At 45.7% G+C, this 26,903-nt stretch overlaps 1 protein-coding gene across 1 annotated transcript in view; it reads right to left on the bottom strand.

Annotated features, from left to right (window-relative positions):
• Positions 1–1,175: 1,175 nt before the first annotated feature.
• DMAP1 (DNA methyltransferase 1 associated protein 1) overlaps positions 1,176–26,903 on the bottom strand; it is a 57,939-nt gene continuing 32,211 nt past the window's right edge. Inside the window, exons 10-11 of the mRNA XM_044301468.1 lie at positions 25,838–26,118; positions 1,176–1,713 (exon numbers count right to left, since the gene is read on the bottom strand). Of these exons, the coding sequence (XP_044157403.1) occupies positions 1,654–1,713; positions 25,838–26,118 (341 nt within the window). The 3' untranslated portion in view covers positions 1,176–1,653. The remainder of the gene's footprint in view (positions 1,714–25,837; positions 26,119–26,903) is intronic.

The following is a 26,903-nucleotide window of genomic DNA, read 5'->3' as shown; positions in this document are numbered from 1 at the left end:
CGGACAATCTTCAGATATTGCTACAATCATGGGTCACTCACCTCGCACTGTGATTACTAATGAGACCGTCTTCTTACAGTGTGTTCAGCAGCCATGATGTCGTCTGCACATCCCCCCCCACAGGTGACCTCATTACACTGCACACTTAATCCCACCCACCGATTGTCACATGACATGGATGATGGGAGTGGGACCTGAAGGTAAGAGCCTCCACCGCTGATCTCTAGTGATGGATAGGCGGCATTCTCAGTGATGTCACCGCTGATCTGTAGCAAATAGGAGGTTCCTCACTATATTTAGGATATGAGACCTTGGACACGTGTTAGGCCTCTTTCACACTTGCGTTGTCCGGATCCGGCGTGTGCTCCACTTGCCGGAATTACACGCCGGATCCGGAAAAACGCAAGTGAACTGAAAGCATTTGAAGACGTATCCGTCTGCAAAATGCGTTCAGTGTTACTATGGCAGCCAGGACGCTATTAAAGTCCTGGTTGCCATAGTAGTAGTGGGGAGCGGGGAAGCGGTATACTTACAGTCCGTGCGGCTCCCGGGACGCTCCAGAATGACGTCAGAGCGCCCCATGCGCATGGATGAAGTGCCATGTGATCACGTCATCCATGCGCGTGGGGCGCCCTGACGTCACTCTGGAGCGCCCCGGGAGCCGCTCGGACGGTAAGTATACCGCTTCCCCGCTACAATTTACCATGGCCGCCAGGACTTTAGCGTCCCGGCAGCCATGGTAACCATTCAGAAAAAGCTAAACGTCGGATCCGGCAATGCGGCGAAACGACGTTTAGCTTAAGGCCGGATCCGGATCAATGCCTTTTAATGGGCATTAATTCCGGATCCGGGCTTGCGGCAAGTGTTCAGGACTTTTGGCCAGAGCAAAAAGCGCAGCATGCTGCGGTATTTTCTCCGGCCAAAAAACGTTCCGGTCCAGAACTGAAGACATCCTGATGCATCCTGAACGGATTTCACTCCATTCAGAATGCATTGGGATAAAACTGATCAGGATTCTTCCGGCATAGAGCCCCGACGACGGAACTCTATGCCGGAACAGAACAACGCAGGTGTGAAAGAGCCCTTAGAGTAACTGTCGGCATCTGTTACTTTATTACTTGAATCAACAGCTCAACACCCCCCCCCCCCCCAGTGATGAGCAGGTGTAATAGAGGTATGATTATTTCTCATTTTATTCATCTCCCATGATGCATCATTTCCAGTCGCTATTTCCCTTCCTGGGCGGAGCCTAATCATCATAAAACTATTTGCACCTGTGTAGGGGAGGGGACATCGGTGGGAGGAGTCGGACACCTTCGCTATCATGGGAAAATACTTGTCATGGAGGTGAAGGCCACGACTTGTGGAGGGTGAGCTCTGACTTCTGGGGCACAAAGAGTTTCCCCAAATTCCTTCTGCACCTTTTAATAGTTGAAAAGGTGCAAGTCCCAGCGGCCCCCGCCCCGCGCTCACAATGGCGTCCATGTGCTGGGGGTCACGCCCGTTCTGTCTCACTATCTAATTCTCTAATTGCAAACATAAAACAATATTTACATAAATTAAAAGCTGCAGAATGTCAGCGGCTCCTTTCAGCGTCACCGGAAGGCACTGGAGCCGAGCCAGGCGTTCTCACTGGTCACTGTGCCAAGAACCTCAAGGCTTCTTCATCTTCTTCACGGACGATGAACTCGAGGCGGATTCTCGTCTCTTCCGCTACGGGCAAAAAAAGAGAAACGTCACCCACGCTGGTCACATGACATTCAGACCCAACCGGTGGCCTGTATCAGGATTAAAGCCCTGGAAACCACAGGGTTAACTCATAAAAACAATGACTGAAATGGATTAACATGAGATAAAAATGTACAATATATGAGAATGAGATAATTATAAAGAAGGAGCACAATGAAAATACGTGGACAGTCATCCTCCCCCCTGAAATGGCTGATAACAGGGGGCAATAGACTGTATTCTCCTGTCCTACAGTCATCCTCTCCCCTGAAATGGCTGATAACAGGTGCAATAGATTGTATTCTCCTGTCCTACAGTCATCCTCTCCCCTGAAATGGCTGATAACAGGGGCAATAGATTGTATTCTCCTGTCCTACAGTCATCCTCTCCCCTGAAATGGCTGATAACAGGGGGCAATAGACTGTATTCTCCTGTCCTACAGTCATCCTTTCCCCTGAAATGGCTGATAACAGGGGGCAATAGACTGTATTCTCCTGTCCTACAGTCATCCTCTCCCCTGACATGGCCGATAACAGGGGGCAATAGACTGTATTCTCCTGTCCTACAGTCATCTTCTCCCCTGAAATGGCTGATAACAGGGAGCAATAGACTGTATTCTCCTGTCCTACAGTCATCCTCTCCCCTGAAATGGCTGATAACAGGGAGCAATAGACTGTATTCTCCTGTCCTACAGTCATCCTCTCCCCTGAAATGGCTGATAACAGGGAGCAATAGACTGTATTCTCCTGTCCTACAGTCATCCTTTCCCCTGAAATGGCTGATAACAGGGGGCAATAGACTGTATTCTCCTGTCCTACAGTCATCCTCTCCCCTGAAATGGCTGATAACAGGGAGCAATAGACTGTATTCTCCTGTCCTACAGTCATCCTCTCCCTGAAATGGCTGATAACAGGGGGCAATAGACTGTATTCTCCTGTCCTACAGTCATCCTCTCCCCTGAAATGGCTGATAACAGGGAGCAATAGACTGTATTCTCCTGTCCTACAGTCATCCTCTCCCCTGAAATGGCTGATAACAGGGAGCAATAGACTGTATTCTCCTGTCCTACAGTCATCCTCTCCCCTGAAATGGCTGATAACAGGGGAGCAATAGACTGTATTCTCCTGTCCTACAGTCATCCTCTCCCCTGAAATGGCTGATAACAGGGGCAATAGACTGTATTCTCCTGTCCTACAGTCATCCTCCCCTGAAATGGCTGATAACAGGGGCAATAGACTGTATTCTCCTGTCCTACAGTCATCCTCCCCTGAAATGGCTGATAACAGGGGCAATAGACTGTATTCTCCTGTCCTACAGTCATCCTCCCCTGAAATGGCTGATAACAGGGGCAATAGACTGTATTCTCCTGTCCTACAGTCATCCTCTCCCTGAAATGGCTGATAACAGGGGCAATAGACTGTATTCTCCTGTCCTACAGTCATCCTCTCCCCTGAAATGGCTGATAACAGGGGCAATAGACTGTATTCTCCTGTCCTACAGTCATCCTCTCCCTGAAATGGCTGATAACAGGGGCAATAGACTGTATTCTCCTGTCCTACAGTCATCCTCTCCCCTGAAATGGCTGATAACAGGGGCAATAGACTGTATTCTCCTGTCCTACAGTCATCCTCTCCCCTGAAATGGCTGATAACAGGGGCAATAGACTGTATTCTCCTGTCCTACAGTCATCCTCTCCCCTGAAATGGCTGATAACAGGGAGCAATAGACTGTATTCTCCTGTCCTACAGTCATCCTCTCCCCTGAAATGGCTGATAACAGGGAGGCAATAGACTGTATTCTCCTGTCCTACAGTCATCCTCTCCCCTGAAATGGCAGATAACAGGGGGCAATAGACTGTAATTCTCCTGTCCTACAGTCATCCTCTCCCCTGAAATGGCTAGATAACAGGGGCAATAGACTGTATTCTCCTGTCCTACAGTCATCCTCTCCCCTGAAATGGCTGATAACAGGGAGCAATAGACTGTATTCTCCTGTCCTACAGTCATCCTCTCCCCTGAAATGGCTGATAACAGGGAGCAATAGACTGTATTCTCCTGTCCTACAGTCATCCTCTCCCCTGAAATGGCTGATAACAGAGGGCAATAGACTGTATTCTCCTGTCCTACAGTCATCCTCCTCCCTGAAATGGCTGATAACAGGGAGCAATAGACTGTATTCTCCTGTCCTACAGTCATCCTCTCCCCTGAAATGGCTGATAACAGGGAGCAATAGACTGTATTCTCCTGTCCTACAGTCATCCTCTCCCCTGAAATGGCTGATAACAGGGAGGCAATAGACTGTATTCTCCTGTCCTACAGTCATCCTCTCCCCTGAAATGGCTGATAACAGGGGCAATAGACTGTATTCTCCTGTCCCTACAGTCATCCTCTCCCCTGACATGGCTGATAACAGGGGCAATAGACTGTATTCTCCTGTCCTACAGTCATCCTCTCTCCTGAAATGGCTGATAACAGGGGGCAATAGACTGTATTCTCCTGTCCTACAGTCATCCTCTCTCCCTGAAATGGCTGATAACAGGAGGCAATAGACTGTATTCTCCTGTCCTACAGTCATCCTCTCCCCTGAAATGGCTGATAACAGGGGGCAATAGACTGTATTCTCCTGTCCTACAGTCATCCTCTCCTCTGAAATGGCTGATAACAGGGGGCAATAGACTGTATTCTCCTGTCCTACAGTCATCCTCTCCTCTGAAATGGCTGATAACAGGGGGCAATAGACTGTATTCTCCTGTCCTACAGTCATCCTCTCCCCTGAAATGGTTGATAACAGGGGGCAATAGACGGTATTCTCCTGTCCTACAGTCATCCTCTCCCCTGAAATGGCTGATCTCAGGGGGCAATAGACTGTATTCTCCTGTCCTACAGTCATGTCATCCTCTCCCCTGAAATAGCTGATAACAGGGGGCAATAGACTGTATTCTCCTGTCCTACAGTCATCCTCTCCCTGAAATGGCTGATAACAGGGGGCAATAGACTGTATTCTCCTGTCCTACAGTCATCCTCCCCCCTGAAATGGCTGATAACAGGGGGCAATAGACTGTATTCTCCTGTCCTACAGTCATCATCTCCCCAGATGTAGATAAGAATGGCGGGGGGCTTGTCAGCAGATATTTGAGGTTTCCCCTCAGAATTTTCCTTAATTTGCATAAGACAATGAAGAATCATTTTTCAATTGTGTCATATGATGAAATTTATCTGAGCAGTATAAGTATTAGCGCCCCAGGCCAAATGCTCAGAGCCCCCACCCCCCTGCAGAGAGTTAACCATTCACTGCACGTTGCAAACTCACTGAGGCCTGGAGGAGCCGACCTACAGACGGGAGCTCTGTGCAGAATGTACAGGGGGGTTTAGAACGCCTTACACTCTCCAGAATGTTGCAGGGCTCTGCATCTTTGCCATTTTTTATACTAATCGCTACAGTATTTAAAAGTGTATAGTAAAGTGGGCGTGGTTACCTATGGTAATGAGTTTCACTTCTCACCCTTTTGGCTAAGATCAAATGTAGTATCTGTTCTCATCAGTCTGCCTTGACTTGCCGGCCCAGGTCCTTTGGGTGCCCCCTGCACTCTGACTGAGTATAGTTGATTAAATTCAGCTTCAGTTCACTGCTGCTATTGGGTGTAGGGCTATTCCCCTAGGAACAAGTTCTCTGACCTCCTCTTGGCCTGTGGCTTAATAGTCTTGGTGTACAATGTTAGACAGTGCTTACTTGGATCTCGATAGGCGAAGACAACGACGACTGGAAGATTTTCTCCGACTGAAATCAAGAAGATCTTTGCAAAGACTCAACAAGGAACCCAGACAGTCGTCCTGAAGCTGAAGGAAGTGGACGGGAGAGTGCTGGACATGAGCCAGGACATGTTTGGCAAGAAGATGGTCCTGGAACAGGAATTTGCAAAGCCAGAAGTGGTGAGCATCCATTAGTTCTTCGCAGGGATGTTCTGGATCACTTTTGCTTCCGTGGCCATCTGCAAAAGGTACTGGGAGATGGTCAAAGCAGCGAGACCAGAATCCCCTTTCAGGCACTTTGTGAGCAGCTGCCCCGTACAAGGAAAGAAAGGACAGTGATCATCTCTATGCAGAATCCACACATCTCAGGCAAGGACATCGTCACCTTCCTGAAGCAGTTCTGCACCGTGGTGAGGGATCCTACCCACATCTTGGACAGAAACGGCTTCTGGACCGGCAAGTGGTTTGTCATTGTCCGCCTCAACAAAGACCCTTCAGACCCAGATGGTGTACAGCACCTACCACAGTCAGTCATTCTCCCAGGGCAACTCTTTGGCCCTCATCTACTACCCCAATATGCCGCAGGTCTGCAGGAAATGCAGCAAGGGCAACCAGATGAAGGACTGCAAGGAGGATGCCTGCAGAATTTGTCATATGGCAGGACACAACTTCAAGGACTGCCCGAAGAAGACGGTATGCAATCTGTGCGGTCTGGCCTCCCACGTCTACAAGGACTGCCCGAGGAGGGAACGCACCTGGGCAGCCATTGCAGCCAGAGCTCCGGCCAGCGGGAACCCCACCCCAACCTCAACTCCGGCGGTGACCAAACCTTAGGCGAAACCACCTAGGAAGGAGGGTAAGCAGACATCTGTCCCTGGCCACGCTCCCGTGTCCTCCCTTTCCCGCCCAAACCCCTCCCTCCCCGTCACCACCACCACTGAGGCATTCCAAATCCATCTGACCATCCCCATGCAGACAGCCCAACCCGCCCCATTGTCACCACAGCAGCAGCACTAACCGCCCCTCCAGCTGCTGCAGTCTCCTACGAGGAGGAATATCCCGCTCTCTCGTCCCCAGGTGTCCAACCGAGAAAGAGGAAGAGAAAGGAGAGGGACAGCCCAGTCGCCGACCACTCCAAGAAAAAGATGATCAAGGAGGTGGAAGATCCCCTGCCCGACAAAGAAGAAAAAATGGAGCAGCAGGTGGAGGAACAGGCAGCCGCCAACGGGGCCCCCCGACCACCGAAACCCTCGACGAGACCGACGTGGAGGGAATAGTGGCTAAAGGGGAACTGCCGACCCGCAAGACCTCCAGACAACCATAGCCGAAATCTAAGCCCAGGTCCAGCTGCTGCAGAGGCCACCCACAGACAGTGGACAAGAGAAAGAGAAGTCGCCGGACGACCGTGGTGGGAACTAAGTTGTATCGTTTCCGCTAACCTAATTATTTCCCTACATGATGGCAAATTTTAACCTTTTTTCCATAAACGTTAGGAGCATTAGGGATGGGTCTAGGTGTCAGACAGTACAAACTTTTCTTGCTTCCCAGGTTGCCGACGTGTACATGTTGCAGGAGTGTGTTTTGCCCCCCTCTAGGTCTCACAACCATCTGGCCGGGTGGTGGTCCCATGACCCATCCTACTGGTCCGGTGGTGGCGACTGTAAGTCGGCCTGGATGGCCATCTTCCTCAGGGGAAGCGCTTTTACACTTGACTCCATCCAGGAGCTCGTCTGGCTACTTGTCGTAGACGGTTCCTGGGCGGGAGAGCCGGTTATCATCAATGTGTATTCTTCCCCTACCAAGGGTGAGCAACTGGAGCTTTTCCAGGCCCTACGACTGCAGCTCGCTACCACTAGGGCCGTAGTGATGGCCGGGGACTTCAACTGCCCGATCGAGGAGGACGGACGCAGCTCCAGCACTTCAAGCAAGTTAGATGTCACTTCCAAACTGCTTATTGAGATGGTGACCGAAGTGTCCTTGAAGGACATTGTGGGCTCCATGGGGAAAGGCTCCATTAATTATACTTGGAGCCGATCCGATGGCTCACTCCTTTCTCGGATAGACTTTGTGTTTACCTCTCGGGCAGTCAGGCGGTGTAGGCACTCTATGATCCCTTGCTTCTTCTCCAATCACAGAACCAGAGCCATTCAGGTCCAGTGCATCCTTGGGAACGGGTTCCCCCCTGGCCCTGGATCCTGGAAACTGAACTGTGCTCTGTTGAATCAGGAGGACGTGCTACATAACCTGGTGGAATGACAAATGCTTGTTTGAATGGACTAGTGACTGGTGGGAGTACGTTAAATTCCAGTTTCGTTGTTTGTTTCAGGCCAAACAACAGGCGTGTGAGAAGAAGAGGGCCTTTAGAGAGCTGTAGCATGAACTGCGGTCCCTGCAAGACCTTCACCGATGCGGCTGGAGCGTCAGAGAGGAGCTGGAGGAGACCAAGAGGAGCCTGAAAAGGTACTTTGGAGTGGAAGATAATTTGCTTGGATTCCTCCTCAAAGTGGAGAAGGGTGAGAAGTGTAACTTGTTCTTTTTCAGGAAACTCCACGCCGGCCACACGACCCTGAACGAACTTCGAGACAAGGATGGCAACTTACGATCAGCGAAGGAGGAAGTGATTGGAGTCGTCAGAGACTGCTACAGCGACCTCTACTCCCTGAAGAACACAGACCCAAAATTTGCTGATAAATTCCTGTCAGGTATAACTAACCATCTTGACCCTGCAGGTGCGGAGGCCATGGATGACCCTCTGACGGTGGAGGAGGTGCTCTCTGCTGCTAGATCCTTTAGGTCCGGCAGGACCCCGGGCAGTGACGGCCTTCCAGCAGAGCTCCATGTAGTGCTGGGCGATCTGATCTGTCCGGACCTGCTGGAACTCTATGAGGAGATGGTGGTGGAGGGTAGAATGCCCCCATTATTGAGTGAAGGAATGATCACGATCTTGTATAAGCGGAAGGGGGAGAGATGTGACTTGAAAAACTGGCGTCCCATCTCTCTCCTGAACGTGGACTACAAGATCCTCGCCAAGGTGCTAGCCAATCGGCTGAAGGTCGTCATCGGCAGAATCGTCCACCCGGATCGCAGACAGTCTCGTTCTCATGAGAGACACGGTACAATGCATCAAAGACCGCCGTGTTCACGCGGCCCTGGTCAGCCTTAATCAGGAGAAGGCCTTTAACCGAGTGTCTCATGAATTCATGGGCAAGGCATTGTGCAAGCTGGGTCTGGGCAGGAGGTTCTGCTCGTTTGTTAACCTTGTGTACCTTGACATTTGCAGCATGGTGCTGGTGAACGGCTGGAAGACTGACCCCTTTCCAGTGTGCTCTGGGGTCAGACAAGGCTGCCCTCTTTCACCTCTCCTTTTTGTTTGCATTCTAGAACTCTTTGCGGAGTCTATCCGGCAGAATGGAGAGATCAGAGGGATCACCGCACCAGGACTCGGACACTACGAGGTCGAGTGCTCGCTGTACATGGACGACGTGAGCGACTTCTGCGCTGACCGGCGTTCGCTGACTGCACTCGTGCAGACCTGCGAGGAGTTCAGACAGTCAACTACGGAAAGTCGGAAGCCATGCTCTTCGAGGACTGGCAACTGGCTTCTTCTGCCCCCTTCCCATTTACCGCCAAATCAGACTTCTTCAAGATACTGGAAGTCTGGTTCGGGAAGGAAGGCGCAGCCCTCAAGTCTTGGGAAGAACGCTTGGCCAAAGTCAACCAGAGAATCGGACTGTGGAGCCTCAGACAACTCACTATTGAGGGCAAAGCACTCGTCCTGCGTAACGAAGTTCTGCCGATGCTCCAGTACACCGCACAGGCATGGCCCGCTTTTGCCACAGTTTCCATGGCCATCACCAGGACAGTGTTTCGCTTCATCTGGGGATCTAAGATGGACAGAGTGAAGCGAGCCATCATGTACAAAGAGCCCCGAAAGGCGGAAAGGGCATTCCGGACCTGCCCACTTTACTGCAGATCACCTTTGTTTGTGACAGCATTCGTCGGACTCTGAGAACAGCCGGCAACGGCTCTGCGGGCAAGGCTTTGTCTCGCTTCTTCCTCCTGATCCTCTGGAGGGGGCTGGCTGGGACAAGTAGGACAGCTTCATCCCTTACAACTGGCACGCACCCTGGTATTACGGAGATGTCGTCAAGTTTGTGAGGGAACATCAGCTGGAGGGCCTCAAACCCGACTAACAAACCAAAGACTATCCACAAGCTCATCAGAGCAAAGGATGTGGTGGAGTCAATTCCAGGGATCCATGACAACAACCTACAGACAGTTTGGACTAATGCGTCGTCAGACAGGTTAACCAACAGGCACAAGGACTTGTCATGGATGGCCATACAGGGAGAACTGCCAATTCGGTGATTCATGCACGCCCGAAACCTGTGCAAAACCCAGTACGGCCCCAGGTGCCCTTTCGAGGAGGAAACATCGTACAACCTGTTTTGGGAGTGCCCCTTTGCATAGGGCCTGTTGGATGCCCTGGAACATGAACTAAAAGACTCGGTGCCCAGGAACAGCCTGCAGAGTACTTCGGTGTTGTACGGACTATTTCCTGGGACTCACACAGTTGGAGCCATCCAGGAGGCCTGGCGCTGTATAAAGGGTTTTAAAGGACGCTATATGGTTTGCCAGGAATCGGCTTATCCTCAAGAGGGAGAGCATGTCCGTCCTGGACTGCCACAGGCTTATCCATAGTCTGCTGCGGGATTACAACATCTTGGACATCGACAAGGAAGAAGAGGACTAAACCCCTCTCCTCCTGTTTGTTTGTCTTCTCTATAAAGCTGAGGGCACGTGATTTCCCCTCCCATCCCCCTCCTTCTCACCCCCCTCCCCTAATCACTGTCTAAATGGATTGCGATGTATAGTGTAGGCTAGCCTGTGCTTTACATAACAATGCCATGCTTGCAAAGAAGATTGTAAGTAATTTACTAAGTGCTGCCTCGTGGCCTCACAATACTAAAGTATGTAGGACGACTGATTGTAATAAAGGTGTTTTCAATAAAAAAAATTAGTTTCACTCCACATTTAACATACCAGTACAGACCAAAAGTTTGGACACACCTTCTCATTCAAAGGGTTTTCTTTATTTTCATGACTATGACAATTGTAGATTCACACTGAAGGCATCAAAACTATGAATTATCACATGTAGAATTATATACATAACAAAATAGTGTGAAACAACTGAAAATGTCATATTCTAGGTTCTTCACAGTAGCCACCTTTTGCTTTGATTACTGCTTTGCACACTCTTGGCATTCTCTTGATGAGCTTCATGAGGTAGTCACCTGAAATGGTCTTCACTTCACAGGTGTGCCCTGTCAGGTGTAATAAGTGGGATTTCTTGCCTTATGAATGGGGTTGGGACCATCAGTTGCGTTGTGGAGAAGTCAGGTGGATACACAGCTGATAGTCCTACTGAATAGACTGTTAGAATTTGTATTATGGCAAGAAAAAAGCAGCTAAGTAAAGAAAAACGAGTGGCCATCATTACTTTAAGAAATGAAGGTCAGTCAGTCCGAAAAATTGGGAAAACTTTGAAAGTGTCCCCAAGTGCAGTCACAAAAACCATCAGGCGCTACAAAGAAACTGGCTGACATGCGGACCGCCCCAGGAAAGGAAGACCAAGAGTCACCTCTGCTGCGGAGGAGAAGTTCATCCGAGTCACCAGCCTCAGAAATCGCAGGTTAACAGCAGCTCAGATTAGAGACCAGGTCAATGCCACCCAGAGTTCTAGCAGCAGACACATCTCTAGAACAACTGTTAAGTGGAGACTGTGTGAATCAGGCCTTCATGGTAGAAGATCTGCTAGGAAACCACTGCTAAGGACAGGCAACAAGCCACACGGTCTTTGTGCGACGCAGAAAAGGTGACCGGATGGACTCTACATGCCTGGTTCCCACCGTGAAGCATGGAGGAGGAGGTGTGATGGTGTGGGGGGGCTTTGCTGGTGACACTGTTGGGGATTTATTCAAAATTGAAGGCATACTGACCCAGCATGGCTACCACAGCATCTTGCAGCGGCATGCTATTCCATCCGGTTTGCGTTTAGTTGGACCATCATTTATTTTTCAACAGGACAATGACCCCAAACACACCTCCAGGCTGTGTAAGGGCTATTTGACCATGAAGGAGATGATGGGTGCTGCGCCAGATGACCTGGCCTCCACAGTCACTGGACCTAAACCCAATCGAGATGGTTTGGGGTGAGCTGGACCGCAGAGTGAAGGCAAAAGGGCCAACAAGTGCTAAGCATCTCTGGGAACTCCTTCAAGACGGTTGGAAGACCATTTCAGGTGACTACCTCTTGAAGCTCATCAAGAAAATGCCAAGAGTGTGCAAAGCAGTAATCAAAGCAAAAGGTGGCTACTGTGAAGAACCTAGAATATGACATATTTTCAGTTCACACTTGTTTATTATGTATATAATTCCACATGTGATAATTCATAGTTTTGATGCCTTCAGTGCGAATCTACAATTTTTATAGTCATGAAAATAAAGAAAACTCTTTGAATGAGAAGGTGCGTCCAAACTTTTGGTCTGTACTGTATGTAGATAGAGTACAATATGCAATATTCACCTACAGATATATATAACCAGGAGAGAACATATATAGTAACAGTGTAATATATAGTATCCATGTAGAGATACACCTGTATATACAGTGACTTGAAAACGTATTCATGACTTTGAACTTTTCCACAATTTTTTCATGTTACACCTAAAAACTTAAATGGGTTTTCTGAAATTTTAATACTGATGACTTATCCTCTGGATAGGTCACCAGTATCTGATTGGTGGTGGTCCGACATCTGGGACCCCCGCTGATCAGCAGTTTCAGAAGGCAGTGGGGCTCGCAGTGGCATTGCGGCTTTTATGCAACTTTTCCAATGCAGCTCCTTGGCCTAGGAGCAGCTCAGCCCCATAGAAGTGAATGGGACAGAGCGCGATACCAGAGCGTGAGCTGAGAGCAGGCCGCAGTGCTCACAGCTGATCGGCGGGGTCCTGGTCGCTGAACCCCACCGATCAGATACTGATGACCTATTCAGAAAAAGCCACAGGAGCTGGAGAGAGCGAGAGAGAGGAGACGCTGGAGGGGGGTAAAGCCACAGGAGCTGGAGAGAGCGAGAGAGAGGAGACGCTGGAGGGGGTAAATCCTCAGGAGCTGGAGAGTGGAGATGCTGGAGGGGATAAAGCCACAGGTGCTGGACAGAGGAGATGCTGGAGGAGGTAAAGCCACAAGAGCAGGAGAGAAGAGATGCTGGAGGGGGTAAATCCACAAGAGCAGGGGAGAAGAGATGCTGGAGGGGGTAAATCCTCAGGAGCTGGAGAGAGGAGATGCTGGAGGGGGTAAAGCCACAGGAGCAGGAGAGAGGAGACGCTGGACGGGGTAAAGCCACAGGTGCTGGAGAGGGTAAAGCCACAGGAGCTGGAGAGAGGAGATGCTGGAGGAGGTAAAGCCTAAGGAGCTGGAGAGAGGAGATGCTGGAGGAGGTAAAGCCACAGGAGCTGGAGAGAGGAGAACCTGGAGGAGGTAAAGCCACAGGAGCTGGAGAGAGGAGATGCTGGAGGGGTAAATCCACAGGAGCAGGAGAGAGGAGATGCTGGAGAGGGTAAAGCCACAGGAGCAGGAGAGAGGAGATGCTGGAGGAGGTAAAGCCCCAGGAGCTGGAGAGAGGAGATGCTGGAGGGGGTAAAGCCACAGGAGCAGGAGAGAGGAGATGCTGGAGGGGGTAAAGCCACAGGAGCAGGAGAGAGGAGATGCTGGAGGGGGTAAAGCCACAGGAGCTGGAGAGAGGAGATGCTGGAGGGGGTAAAGCCACAGGAGAGAGGAGATGCTGGAGGGGGTAAAGCCACAGGAGCTGGAGAGAGGAGATGCTGGAGGAGGTAAAGCCACAGGAGCAGGAGAGAGGAGATGCTGGAGGAGGTAAAGCCACAGGAGCTGGAGAGAGGAGATGCTGGAGGGGTAAATCCACAGGAGCTGGAGAGAGGAGATGCTGGAGGGGGTAAATCCTCAGGAGCTGGAGAGAGGAGATGCTAGAGGGGGTAAAGCCACAGGAGCAGGAGAGAGGAGACGCTGGAGGGGGTAAAGCCACAGGTGCTGGAGAGGGTAAAGCCACAGGAGCTGGAGAGAGGAGATGCTGGAGGAGGTAAAGCCACAGGAGCAGGAGAGAGGAGATGCTGGAGGGGTAAATCCACAGGAGCAGGAGAGAGGAGATGCTGGAGGGGGTAAAGCCACAGGAGCAGGAGAGAGGAGATGCTGGAGGGGGGTAAAGCCACAGGAGCTGGAGAGAGGAGATGCTGTAGGAGGGTAAAGCCACAGGAGCTGGAGAGAGGAGATGCTGGAGGGGGTAAAGCCACAGGAGCAGGAGAGAGGAGATGCTGGAGGGGGTAAAGCCACAGGAGCAGGAGAGAGGAGATGCTGGAGGGGGTAAAGCCACAGGAGCAGGAGAGAGGAGATGCTGGAGGGGGTAAAGCCACAGGAGCTGGAGAGAGGAGATGCTGGAGGGGGGTAAAGCCACAGGAGCAGGAGAGAGGAGATGCTGGAGGGGGGTAAAGCCACAGGAGCTGGAGAGAGGAGATGCTGGAGGTGGATAAAGCCAGTGGATTCCAGGAAAACATGTCCTGCTCATGGTGGACAAGACATAAAGGTCGGGATGTTCATTACAGCCAACAAGAGGACAGATGGCAGATAATAGAGGATCAGACTACACTGGGATTGCTTGTGGGCTGGTACCATAGAGATGCACAGTTCTGCATTGGAGTCCAGGACTCTTCCCAGTAATTTATATGTTTGTTCTATAACAAAGGGGTTCTCAGACCCTCAGACCTAAATAAAAAAAAAGAATAACGGGCATGAACTAATGTGAATATGAAAAAATTAACCCCTTTTGGAAACCCCTGCGGGAAAGTTTTAAAATCCAATGCAAAGCCTTCCTAGAAGACGGAGGGTGCGGTCTGGGTTTACGCATCCACAGGTGATGTCCAGCAGGGAGGGGGGCACATACTTTTGGCTATGTAGAATGCAGCTAGCTAAAGGTAGCATTGCTTCTTTATATAAGAGAAGGGTGACGAGCGGCTCACAATACTGGGGTGATGGGTGCAGGTCGCCCCTCTTTCTATCCACACCTTCTACCTCCGTCTGGAACAGAAGACGATTGATCTTAACAATGTGACTTGAGCTGAAAAAAACAAGGCGCCGGCGGGAGCGCGGCACAGAACGCCGAACGGCTTCTAATTCTGGCTTCACAGAGCGGGGGTCTCCTGCTTCTGCCCATTAGTGGGCTGACTTCTGAGAGCGGGAACAAAGGCCTGCGCTGTGAAGCATTCTGGGACAGCCAACTCATTAGGGATGGACGACTGGAGGAAAAGTTTACCGAATCAAAGCTGCTCTAATCTGCAGTACCCGAGGAACTTCAGCACAGAGCTAATCTCTTCCAGCATGGGCTTTCTTTACATCAGACCTTCACCCCCTGGAAGGGTCCGAAAATCCATCAGTGAACGGATTGCCCCACTTCCATGTCATATGCTCAGAGAAATGGATCATGGGATGGAAACTGGGAGCTCAGCTCACATGTAAGAGCAGAGCCATGGGAAATGGGGGGCATCTACTACACAACTGCTCCCTCTGTCTCCCCCCTCCAGGCTCCCCGTGTCCCCCCCCTCCAGGCTCCCCGTGTCACCCTCTGTCTCACGGCTCCCTGTGTCCCTCTTTTAGTATCCCTCCGTTCCCCCTTCAGACTCCCTGTGTCTCCTTCCTGGCGCCCGCCGTCCTCCCTCCAGGATTTGACCAGGGTGCAGGACATGCTCACAGCCAGCAGGTGGCAATGTCTGTTCACAGACACATGCGCCACCAAGGGGTCAGAGTCGGAGGCTGATTTCCATGTTATATAAGGTGACATGAGGTCAGATTACTTCTGGTTACCAGTGATTCTATATTTGGGGGGCACTTCAGGGGCATCAGGATCACCTCAGAGTATAAATCCTACAGTACTAGAGCATTGCTTGGTATGGAGACGTTCCCGAGCCCCATTCACCCTACGGGCTCCTGAGAGATTTCTTTTCCAAGGTAGTGTAAAATGGCCGCAGTGTGAATGCGTCTGACCTTTTGTCTTGGACTAATCTAATTGTGTCGTCTTTGTGTAATCAGCCGGTAAAGGTCAGCGCCGGATGTAACGTGGCCTCCTCCGGGTAATGGATCTGCCGGGCACTAAATTACCCTGATTCCACTGCTCCGAAATATGTCAAAGAGCAGGTCACATTAACCCTGAGGACGCCAGGGTGATGCGAGTCCATGTAACCACGAGGGCACAATCCCAAGAGCCTCCCCCATTACAGTCTCCGTACAGGTAACTCCCCTGCGTGTGATCTAATATTCTCCCTACAGGTAACGTATGATCTAATAGTCTCCCTACAGGTAACGCCCCCCCGTATGATCTAAAAGTCTCCGTACAGGTAACGCCCCCCCCCCCCCCCCCCCGTATGATCTAATAGTCTCCCTACAGGTAACGCCCCCCTGTATGATCTATAATAGTCTCCATACAGGTAACGTCTCACCTGTATGATGTAATAGTCTCCCTACAGGTAACGCCCCCCCGTATGATCTAAAAGTCTCCGTACAGGTAACGCCCCCCCCCCCCCCCCCGTATGATCTAATAGTCTCCGTACAGGTAACACCCCCCTGTATGATCTATAATAGTCTCCATACAGGTAACGTCTCACCTGTATGATGTAATAGTCTCCCTACAGGTAACGCGCCCCCCTGTATGATGTAATAGTCTCTGTACAGGTAACACCCCCCTGTATGATCTATAATAGTCTCCATACAGGTAACGTCTCACCTGTATGATGTAATAGTCTCCCTACAGGTAACGCCCCCCTGTATGATCTATAATAGTCTCCGTACAGGTAACGTCTCACCTGTATGATGTAATAGTCTCCGTACAGGTAACGTCCCCCCCTGTATGATCTATAATAGTCCCCGTACAGGTAACGCGCCCCCCCCCCCCCGTATGATCTATAATAGTCTCCGTACAGGTAACGCCCCCCTGTATGATCTATAATAGTCTCCGTACAGGTAACGTCTCACCTGTATGATGTAATAGTCTCCGTACAGGTAACACCCCCCTGTATGATCTATAATAGTCTCCGTACAGGTAACGTCTCACCTGTATGATGTAATAGTCTCCGTACAGGTAACACCCCCCTGTATGATCTATAATAGTCTCCGTACAGGTAACGTCTCACCTGTATGATGTAATAGTCTCCGTACAGGTAACGTCCCCCCCTGTATGATCTATAATAGTCCCCGTACAGGTAACGCGCCCCCCTGTATGATGTAATAGTCTCCGTACAGGTAACGCCCCCCTGTATGATCTATAATAGTCTCCGTACAGGTAACGTCTCACCTGTATGATGTAATAGTCTCCGTACAGGTAACGTCCCCCCCTATGATCTATAATAGTCCCCGTACAGGTAACGCGCCCCCCTGTATGATGTAATAGTCTCCGTACAGGTAACGCCCCCTGTATGACAGAAGAGCCCCTGAACAGGTACCCTCCCCGCACGATTGAGGCACGGACTGAGGTGCTGAACGCTGGGAATCGAGACGTCTCCAGTTTGATATGTAAATGGATTCAGTTCTGCTGCAGAGAAACTATTGAACACATGAACAGAAAGTCATCGCGGGGCAAATCCTCTGGCATAAACCTCTGCCCAATCAATAGGGGTGAGGATCCTGTCCGGACCCCCCCGGCTGGAGGTGAGCAATGAATATTCTGAATATAATGTAACCGCCAGAAGTAAAGCAATGATGGGAAAGACAAGCCTGGGGGCAGATGTCCTACCTGGAGATAATCACATAGCCCCCCAAGAATGAGGTGTCGCCTCTGCAGCTCATAGATAAGGGGCGTTCAATCTCCTTGTAAATCATAAGACATTGGAAGATGAAGCCCCTTATCAGCTGATCGGACGGCGCCGCTCTTCACTGCAGGAGCTTAAGGACCTTCCAGGAAGATTAACCATGAGAATCTACTGCAGGAGCGGAGAAATGATTATTTCCGGAGAGCCCCCCGGGGGGACCGTTCCATGTGGTCCCTGTGAGGCTCGGAGCAGATCTGTGCAGAAATGACACTCACTATAAGAGATTAGGAGAAGAAACAGAGAGAGGAGAATCCCCCCAGTAACGGACAAGCCGGGGGCCTCAGACCGCAGCCAGAGAGGAAGGTGACGGAGAGAGGAGCAAACGAGAGAAAACCTGCACAGTACCACTTCTCCTGTCCTGTATATATACACTGCACAGTACCACTTCTCCTGTATATACACACTGCACAGTACCACTTCTCCTGTATATACACACTGCACAGTACCACTTCTCCTGTCCTGTATATATACACTGCACAGTACCACTTCTCCTGTCCTGTATACTGGGTGTAATCCTCAGTCTCTGCTCTTATTCTGTATATATATATATACACTGCACAGTACCACTTCTCCTGTCCTGTATACCGGGTGTAATCCTCAGTCTCTGCTCTTATTCTGTATATATATACACTGCACAGTACCACTTCTCCTGTCCTGTATACCGGGTGTAATCCTCAGTATCTGCTCTTATTCTGTATATATACACTGCACAGTACCACTTCTCCTGTCCTGTATATATACACTGCACAGTACCACTTCTCCTGTCCTGTATACTGGGTGTAATCCTCAGTATCTGCTCTTATTCTGTATATATACACACTGCACAGTACCACTTCTCCTGTCCTGTATACCGGGTGTAATCCTCAGTACCTGCCCTTATTCTGTATATATATACACTGCACAGTACCACTTCTCCTGTCCTGTATACTGGGTGTAATCCTCAGTACCTGCCCTTATTCTGTATATATATATATCCTGCACAGTACCACTTCTCCTGTCCTGTATACTGGGTGTAATCCTCAGTATCTGCTCTTATTCTGTATATATACACACTGCACAGTACCACTTCTCCTGTCCTGTATACTGGGTGTAATCCTCAGTATCTGCTCTTATCCTGTATATATATACACTGCACAGTACCACTTCTCCTGTCCTGTATACCGGGTGTAATCCTCAGTACCTGCCCTTATTCTGTATATATATATATCCTGCACAGTACCACTTCTCCTGTCCTGTATACTGGGTGTAATCCTCAGTATCTGCTCTTATTCTGTATATATATACACTGCACAGTACCACTTCTCCTGTCCTGTATACCGGGTGTAATCCTCAGTATCTGCTCTTATTCTGTATATATATACACTGCACAGTACCACTTCTCCTGTCCTGTATACCGGGTGTAATCCTCAGTATCTGCTCTTATTCTGTATATATATACACTGCACAGTACCACTTCTCCTCTCCTGTATACTGGGTGTAATCCTCAGTATCTGCTCTTATTCTGTATATATATACACTGCACAGTACCACTTCTCCTGTCCTGTATACCGGGTGTAATCCTCAGTACCTGCCCTTATTCTGTATATATATACACTGCACAGTACCACTTCTCCTGTCCTGTATACCGGGTGTAATCCTCAGTACCTGCCCTTATTCTGTATATATATATCCTGCACAGTACCACTTCTCCTGTCCTGTATACTGGGTGTAATCCTCAGTATCTGCTCTTATTCTGTATATATATACACTGCACAGTACCACTTCTCCTGTCCTGTATACCGGGTGTAATCCTCAGTACCTGCCCTTATTCTGTATATATATATCCTGCACAGTACCACTTCTCCTGTCCTGTATACTGGGTGTAATCCTCAGTATCTGCTCTTATTCTGTATATATATATACACTGCACAGTACCACTTCTCCTGTCCTGTATACCGGGTGTAATCCTCAGTATCTGCTCTTATTCTGTATATACACACTGCACAGTACCACTTCTCCTGTCCTGTATACTGGGTGTAATCCTCAGTATCTCCTCTTATTCTGTATATACACACTGCATACTGCAGTACCACTTGTCATGCTGTCTGTTCTGGATTTGACTCTTGGTAATATTTCCTGTTTTGTATGTCAGAACTATACTCCTTTGTACAAGAATATAACTACTATAATACTGCCTCCTATGTACAAGAATATAACTACTATAATACTGCCTCCTTTGTACAAGAATATAACTACTATAATACTGCTCCTATGTACAAGAATATAACTACTATAATACTGCTCCTATGTACAAGAATATAACTACTATAATACTGCCCTATGTACAAGAATATAACTACTATAATACTGCTCCTATGTACAAGAATATAACTACTATAATACTGCTCCTATGTACAGAATATAACTACTATAATACTGCTCCTATGTACAAGAATATAACTACTATAATACTGCTCCTATGTACAAGAATATACTACTATAATACTGCTCCTATGTACAAGAATATAACTATAATACTGCTCCTATGTACAAGAATATAACTACTATAATACTGCTCCTATGTACAAGAATATAACTACTATAATACTGCTCCTATGTACAAGAATATAACTACTATAATACTGCTCCTATGTACAAGATATAACTACTATAATACTGCTCCTATGTACAAGAATATAACTACTATAATACTGCTCCTATGTACAAGAATATAACTACTATAATACTGCTCCTATGTACAAGAATATAACTACTATAATACTGCTCCTATGTACAAGAATATACTACTATAATACTGCTCCTATGTACAAGAATATAACTACTATAATACTGCTCCTATGTACAAGAATATAACTACTATAATACTGCTCCTATGTACAAGAATATAACTACTATAATACTGCTCCTATGTACAAGAATATAACTACTATAATACTGCTCCTATGTACAAGATATAACTACTATAATACTGCTCCTATGTACAAGAATATAACTACTATAATACTGCTCCTATGTACAAGAATATAACTACTATAATACTGCTCCTATGTACAAGATATAACTATAATACTGCTCCTATGTACAAGAATATAACTACTATAATACTGCTCCTATGTACAGAATATAACTACTATTACTGCTCCTATGTACAAGAATATAACTACTATAATACTGCCCTATGTACAAGAATATAACTACTATAATACTGCTCCTATGTACAATATAACTACTATAATACTGCTCCTATGTACAAGAATATAACTACTATAATACTGCTCCTATGTACAAGAATATACTACTATAATACTGCTCCTATGTACAAGAATATAACTACTATAATACTGCTCCTATGTACAAGATATAACTACTATAATACTGCTCCTATGTACAGAATATAACTACTATAATACTGCTCCTATGTACAAGAATATAACTACTATAATACTGCTCCTATGTACAAGAATATAACTACTATAATACTGCTCCTATGTACAAGAATATAACTACTATAATACTGCTCCTATGTACAAGAATATAACTACTATAATACTGCTCCTATGTACAAGATATAACTACTATAATACTGCTCCTATGTACAAGAATATAACTACTATAATACTGCTCCTATGTACAAGAATATAACTACTATAATACTGCTCCTATGTACAAGAATATAACTACTATAATACTGCTCCTATGTACAAGAATATAACTACTATAATACTGCTCTATGTACAAGAATATAACTACTATAATACTGCTCCTATGTACAAGAATATAACTACTATAATACTGCCCTATGTACAAGAATATAACTACTATAATACTGCTCCTATGTACAAGAATATAACTACTATAATACTGCCCTATGTACAAGAATATAACTACTATAATACTGCTCCTATGTACAAGAATATAACTACTATAATACTGCTCCTATGTACAAGAATATAACTACTATAATACTGCTCCTATGTACAAGAATATAACTACTATAATACTGCTCCTATGTACAAGAATATAACTACTATAATACTGCCCTATGTACAAGAATATAACTACTATAATACTGCTCCTATGTACAAGAATATAACTACTATAATACTGCTCCTATGTACAAGAATATAACTACTATAATACTGCTCCTATGTACAAGAATATAACTACTATAATACTGCCCTATGTAAAGAATATACTATATAATACTGCTCCTATGTACATATAACTACTATAATACTGCTCCTATGTACAAGAATATAACTACTATAATACTGCTCCTATGTACAAGAATATAACTACTATAATACTGCCTCCTATGTACAAGAATATAACTACTATAATACTGCTCCTATGTACAAGAATATAACTACTATAATACTGCTCCTATGTACAAGAATATAACTACTATAATACTGCTCCTATGTACAAGAATATAACTACTATAATACTGCTCCTATGTACAAGAATATAACTACTATAATACTGCTCCTATGTACAAGAATATAACTACTATAATACTGCTCCTATGTACAAGAATATAACTACTATAATACTGCTCCTATGTACAAGAATATAACTACTATAATACTGCTCCTATGTACAAGAATATAACTACTATAATACTGCCCTATGTACAAGAATATAACTACTATAATACTGCTCCTATGTACAAGAATATAACTACTATAATACTGCTCCTATGTACAAGAATATAACTACTATAATACTGCTCCTATGTACAAGAATATAAACTATAATACTGCTCCTATGTACAAGAATATAACTACTATAATACTGCTCCTATGTACAAGAATATACTACTATAATACTGCCTCCTATGTACAAGAATATAACTACTATAATACTGCTCCTATGTACAAGAATATAACTACTATAATACTGCTCCTATGTACAAGAATATAACTACTATAATACTGCTCCTATGTACAAGAATATAACTACTATAATACTGCTCCTATGTACAAGAATATAACTACTATAACTGCTCCTATGTACAAGAATATAACTACTATAATACTGCTCCTATGTACAAGAATATAACTACTATAATACTGCTCCTATGTACAAGAATATAACTACTATAATACTGCTCCTATGTACAAGAATATAACTACTATAATACTGCTCCTATGTACAAGAATATAACTATAATACTGCTCCTATGTACAAGAATATAACTATAATACTGCTCCTATGTACAAGAATATAACTACTAAACTGCTCCTATGTACAAGAATATAACTACTATAATACTGCTCCTATGTACAAGAATATAACTACTATAATACTGCTCCTATGTACAAGAATATAACTACTATAATACTGCTCCTATGTACAAGAATATAACTACTATAATACTGCTCCTATGTACAAGAATATAACTACTATAATACTGCTCCTATGTACAAGAATATAACTACTATAATACTGCCCTATGTACAAGAATATACTACTATAATACTGCTCCTATGTACAAGAATATAACTACTATAATACTGCTCCTATGTACAAGAATATAACTACTATAATACTGCTCCTATGTACAAGAATATAACTACTATAATACTGCCCTATGTACAAGAATTAACTACTATAATACTGCTCCTATGTACAAGAATATAACTACTATAATACTGCTCCTATGTACAAGAATATAACTACTATAATACTGCTCCTATGTACAAGAATATAACTACTATAATACTGCTCCTATGTACAAGAATATAACTACTATAATACTGCTCCTATGTACAAGAATATAACTACTATAATACTGCTCCTATGTACAAGAATATAACTACTATAATACTGCTCCTATGTACAAGAATATAACTACTATAATACTGCTCCTATGTACAAGAATATAACTACTATAATACTGCTCCTATGTACAAGAATATAACTACTATAATACTGCTCCTATGTACAAGAATATAACTACTATAATACTGCTCCTATGTACAAGAATATAACTACTATAATACTGCTCCTATGTACAAGAATATAACTACTATAATACTGCTCCTATGTACAAGAATATAACTACTATAATACTGCTCCTATGTACAAGAATATAACTACTATAATACTGCTCCTATGTACAAGAATATAACTACTATAATACTGCTCCTATGTACAAGAATATACTACTATAATACTGCTCCTATGTACAAGAATATAACTACTATAATACTGCTCCTATGTACAAGAATATAACTACTATAATACTGCTCCTATGTACAAGAATATAACTACTATAATACTGCTCCTATGTACAAGAATATAACTATAATACTGCTCCTATGTACAAGAATATAACTACTATAATACTGCCTCCTATGTACAAGAATATAACTACTATAATACTGCTCCTATGTACAAGAATATAACTACTATAATACTGCCCTATGTACAAGAATATAACTACTATAATACTGCTCCTATGTACAAGAATATAACTACTATAATACTGCTCCTATGTACAAGAATATAACTACTATAATACTGCTCCTATGTACAAGAATATAACTACTATAATACTGCTCCTATGTACAAGAATATAACTACTATACTGCTCCTATGTACAAGAATATAACTACTATAATACTGCTCCTATGTACAAGAATATAACTACTATAATACTGCTCCTATGTACAAGAATATAACTACTATACTGCTCCTATGTACAAGAATATAACTACTATAATACTGCTCCTATGTACAGAATATAACTACTATAATACTGCTCCTATGTACAAGAATACTACTATAATACTGCTCCTATGTACAAGAATATAACTACTATAATACTGCCCTATGTACAAGAATATAACTACTATATACTGCTCCTATGTACAAGAATATAACTACTATAATACTGCTCCTATGTACAGAATATAACTACTATAATACTGCTCCTATGTACAAGAATATAACTACTATAATACTGCCCTATGTACAAGAATATAACTACTATAATACTGCTCCTATGTACAAGAATATAACTACTATAATACTGCTCCTATGTACAAGAATATAACTACTATAATACTGCTCCTATGTACAAGAATATACTATAATACTGCTCCTATGTACAAGAATATAACTACTATAATACTGCTCCTATGTACAAGAATATAACTACTATAATACTGCTCCTATGTACAAGAATATAACTACTATAATACTGCTCCTATGTACAAGAATATAACTACTATAATACTGCTCCTATGTACAAGAATATAACTACTATAATACTGCCCTATGTACAAGATATAACTACTATAATACTGCTCCTATGTACAAGAATATAACTACTATAATACTGCTCCTATGTACAAGAATATAACTACTATAATACTGCTCCTATGTACAGAATATAACTACTATAATACTGCTCCTATGTACAGAATATAACTACTATAATACTGCTCCTATGTACAAGAATATAACTAGCTATAATACTGCCCCTATGTACAAGAATATAACTACTATAATACTGCCTCCTATGTACAGAATATAACTACTATAATACTGCTCCTAGTACAGGAATATAACTACTATAACACTGCTCCTATGTACAAGAATATAACTACTATAATACTGCCTCCTATGTACAAGAATATAACTACTATAATACTGCCTCCTATGTACAAGAATATAACTAGTATAATACTGCTCCTATGTACAGGAATATAACCGCTATCATAGTTGTCTTTATAGGGTTATTCTGTACAGGCAGCAGGCGACCTGGTCTCCTTGTGTGCAGTACCAGTCATGTATTACAGCAGATAATAGTTGAAGATCATGCGGCAGATACCCTTACAATAGAACCTGTCAGCAGGTATGAGCATGCTGAACTGCTGACAGCACTAAGTAGAGACTGGGGAGAGCGGAGCGTTCCTGTGTGTCCAGGAGGGGGAGCATTACGATTATGTGCTATCCTCTGGTCTGAGTGACAACTCTAACATCCAACCAGGAGATCGCTACAGCTGTCACTCAGACTAGAGCGGCGGGACTATGAATGAGCTCAATGCAGTGAAGCCTCCTGTGCACTTCAAGGAGCAGAATCTGGAAGAATAAAACTTCATATTCTCACTACTCCTGATGAAAGTTCCAGAAATGTATGTTTCTTCTGGACTCCTAGGCCCTCCATAGTGCTGTCAGCAGCATGGTGAAGACTGCTGACAGACTCCCTTTAAGCGCGGCTGGTTCCGGATGGTATTCTGGATTTCTGCCTTCGCACTGGGAAGTTACTGAGGCTGTAATAAGTCAAATCTGCGGGAAGCAGACATCAAGAACCTCATTCTGCTGCAGCCAGCAGAGGTTGTGAGGGGACTCGGACTGCTGGCTCCCCCACTGCAGAACACAGTATATTCCCTGTGCGCTGGGATTCAGCATACACTCACCGAGTTGGGGGTCAGCGGCGCTCCCACCACGTCTATGATGGGGTCCTTCAGCTCCAGTTTGATCTCCTCTGTGCTGGCAGGAGCCTCCCCGCTGGAGCTCTCCACAGGCGCGGCTGTGATGGGGGTTCCGGTTTTGGACAAGGCCTCGAAGCGATGGCGAAGCATCTGCAGCTCGTACTCGCAGTTGGAGAAGGCTTGTTTGAGCTCATAGAGCAGGACCAGATCGCTGCGCAGCTCATTAAACATCTGCACAATGTCCTCGGTCGGCATCGGGTTCAACTCTGCAGAGAAACGGGAGGAACATCAGGGTCTGGACAACTTTAGCGCCCATGCACACAGAGCTTTTTTGCCACGGTTTTTCACACCAAAAATGCCCCTAAAAAGCCTCCAATTCATTTCAATGGGAGACGGAACTGAAAAAAACTGTGTGGAAAATAAGAGGCGGCAGCGCGCGATCTTGGAATCAAGCGGAAGCCGAAAGAATAAAAGCCCAAAACCACACCAAAACCACACAGAAAAACAGTGCAGACGTTTTCAGCGCGTTTCCAAATGCGTTGTGTGAACATCCCCTTACAGCTCATCGGCAGCTTCAGCCCCAGGGGCAGCCGTCTGCAGGTGGGGATCCCCTTTAAAACCTCTGCCCCCAAACCTGCTCCTATAGAAGGGCCCCACATGGAGTGCTGCACCTGCTCACCGTTCAGAGAGGAAGCAGGGGTTGTCAGAGCTAACACAAGCCCCCCACCACCTCTGCTACCCTGCCGCTAGCTGTCAGTGAATGAGAACATTCATTTACACATTCTTGTAAGAAGAAACCTGACCTAGTCCTGCTGACACAGCTGAGGGTTCCTTGCAATGTATCAGTGCAGAAAAAGATCGATTCCATGTGGTGACAGCAAGCAGAGATAGTGAAAATTGGAGGAATTATGGATCCATAAGGCTACTTTCACACTAGCGGCATGGACCTCCGGCAGGTCCTGCCGCTAGTGACCGTGTGCCCCCAGACTGCTGCTCCATCCCTAATGACTATAATAAGGGGGGGCGGTTTCTGGCGAGGCACGGCAGCACA

The sequence above is a fragment of the Bufo gargarizans genome, chromosome 7, assembly GCF_014858855.1.
Source record: "Bufo gargarizans isolate SCDJY-AF-19 chromosome 7, ASM1485885v1, whole genome shotgun sequence".
NCBI lineage: Eukaryota > Metazoa > Chordata > Amphibia > Anura > Bufonidae > Bufo > Bufo gargarizans.
Note: the sequence above shows the minus strand (reverse complement) of the source record. Positions and strands in the feature narration are given on the sequence as shown.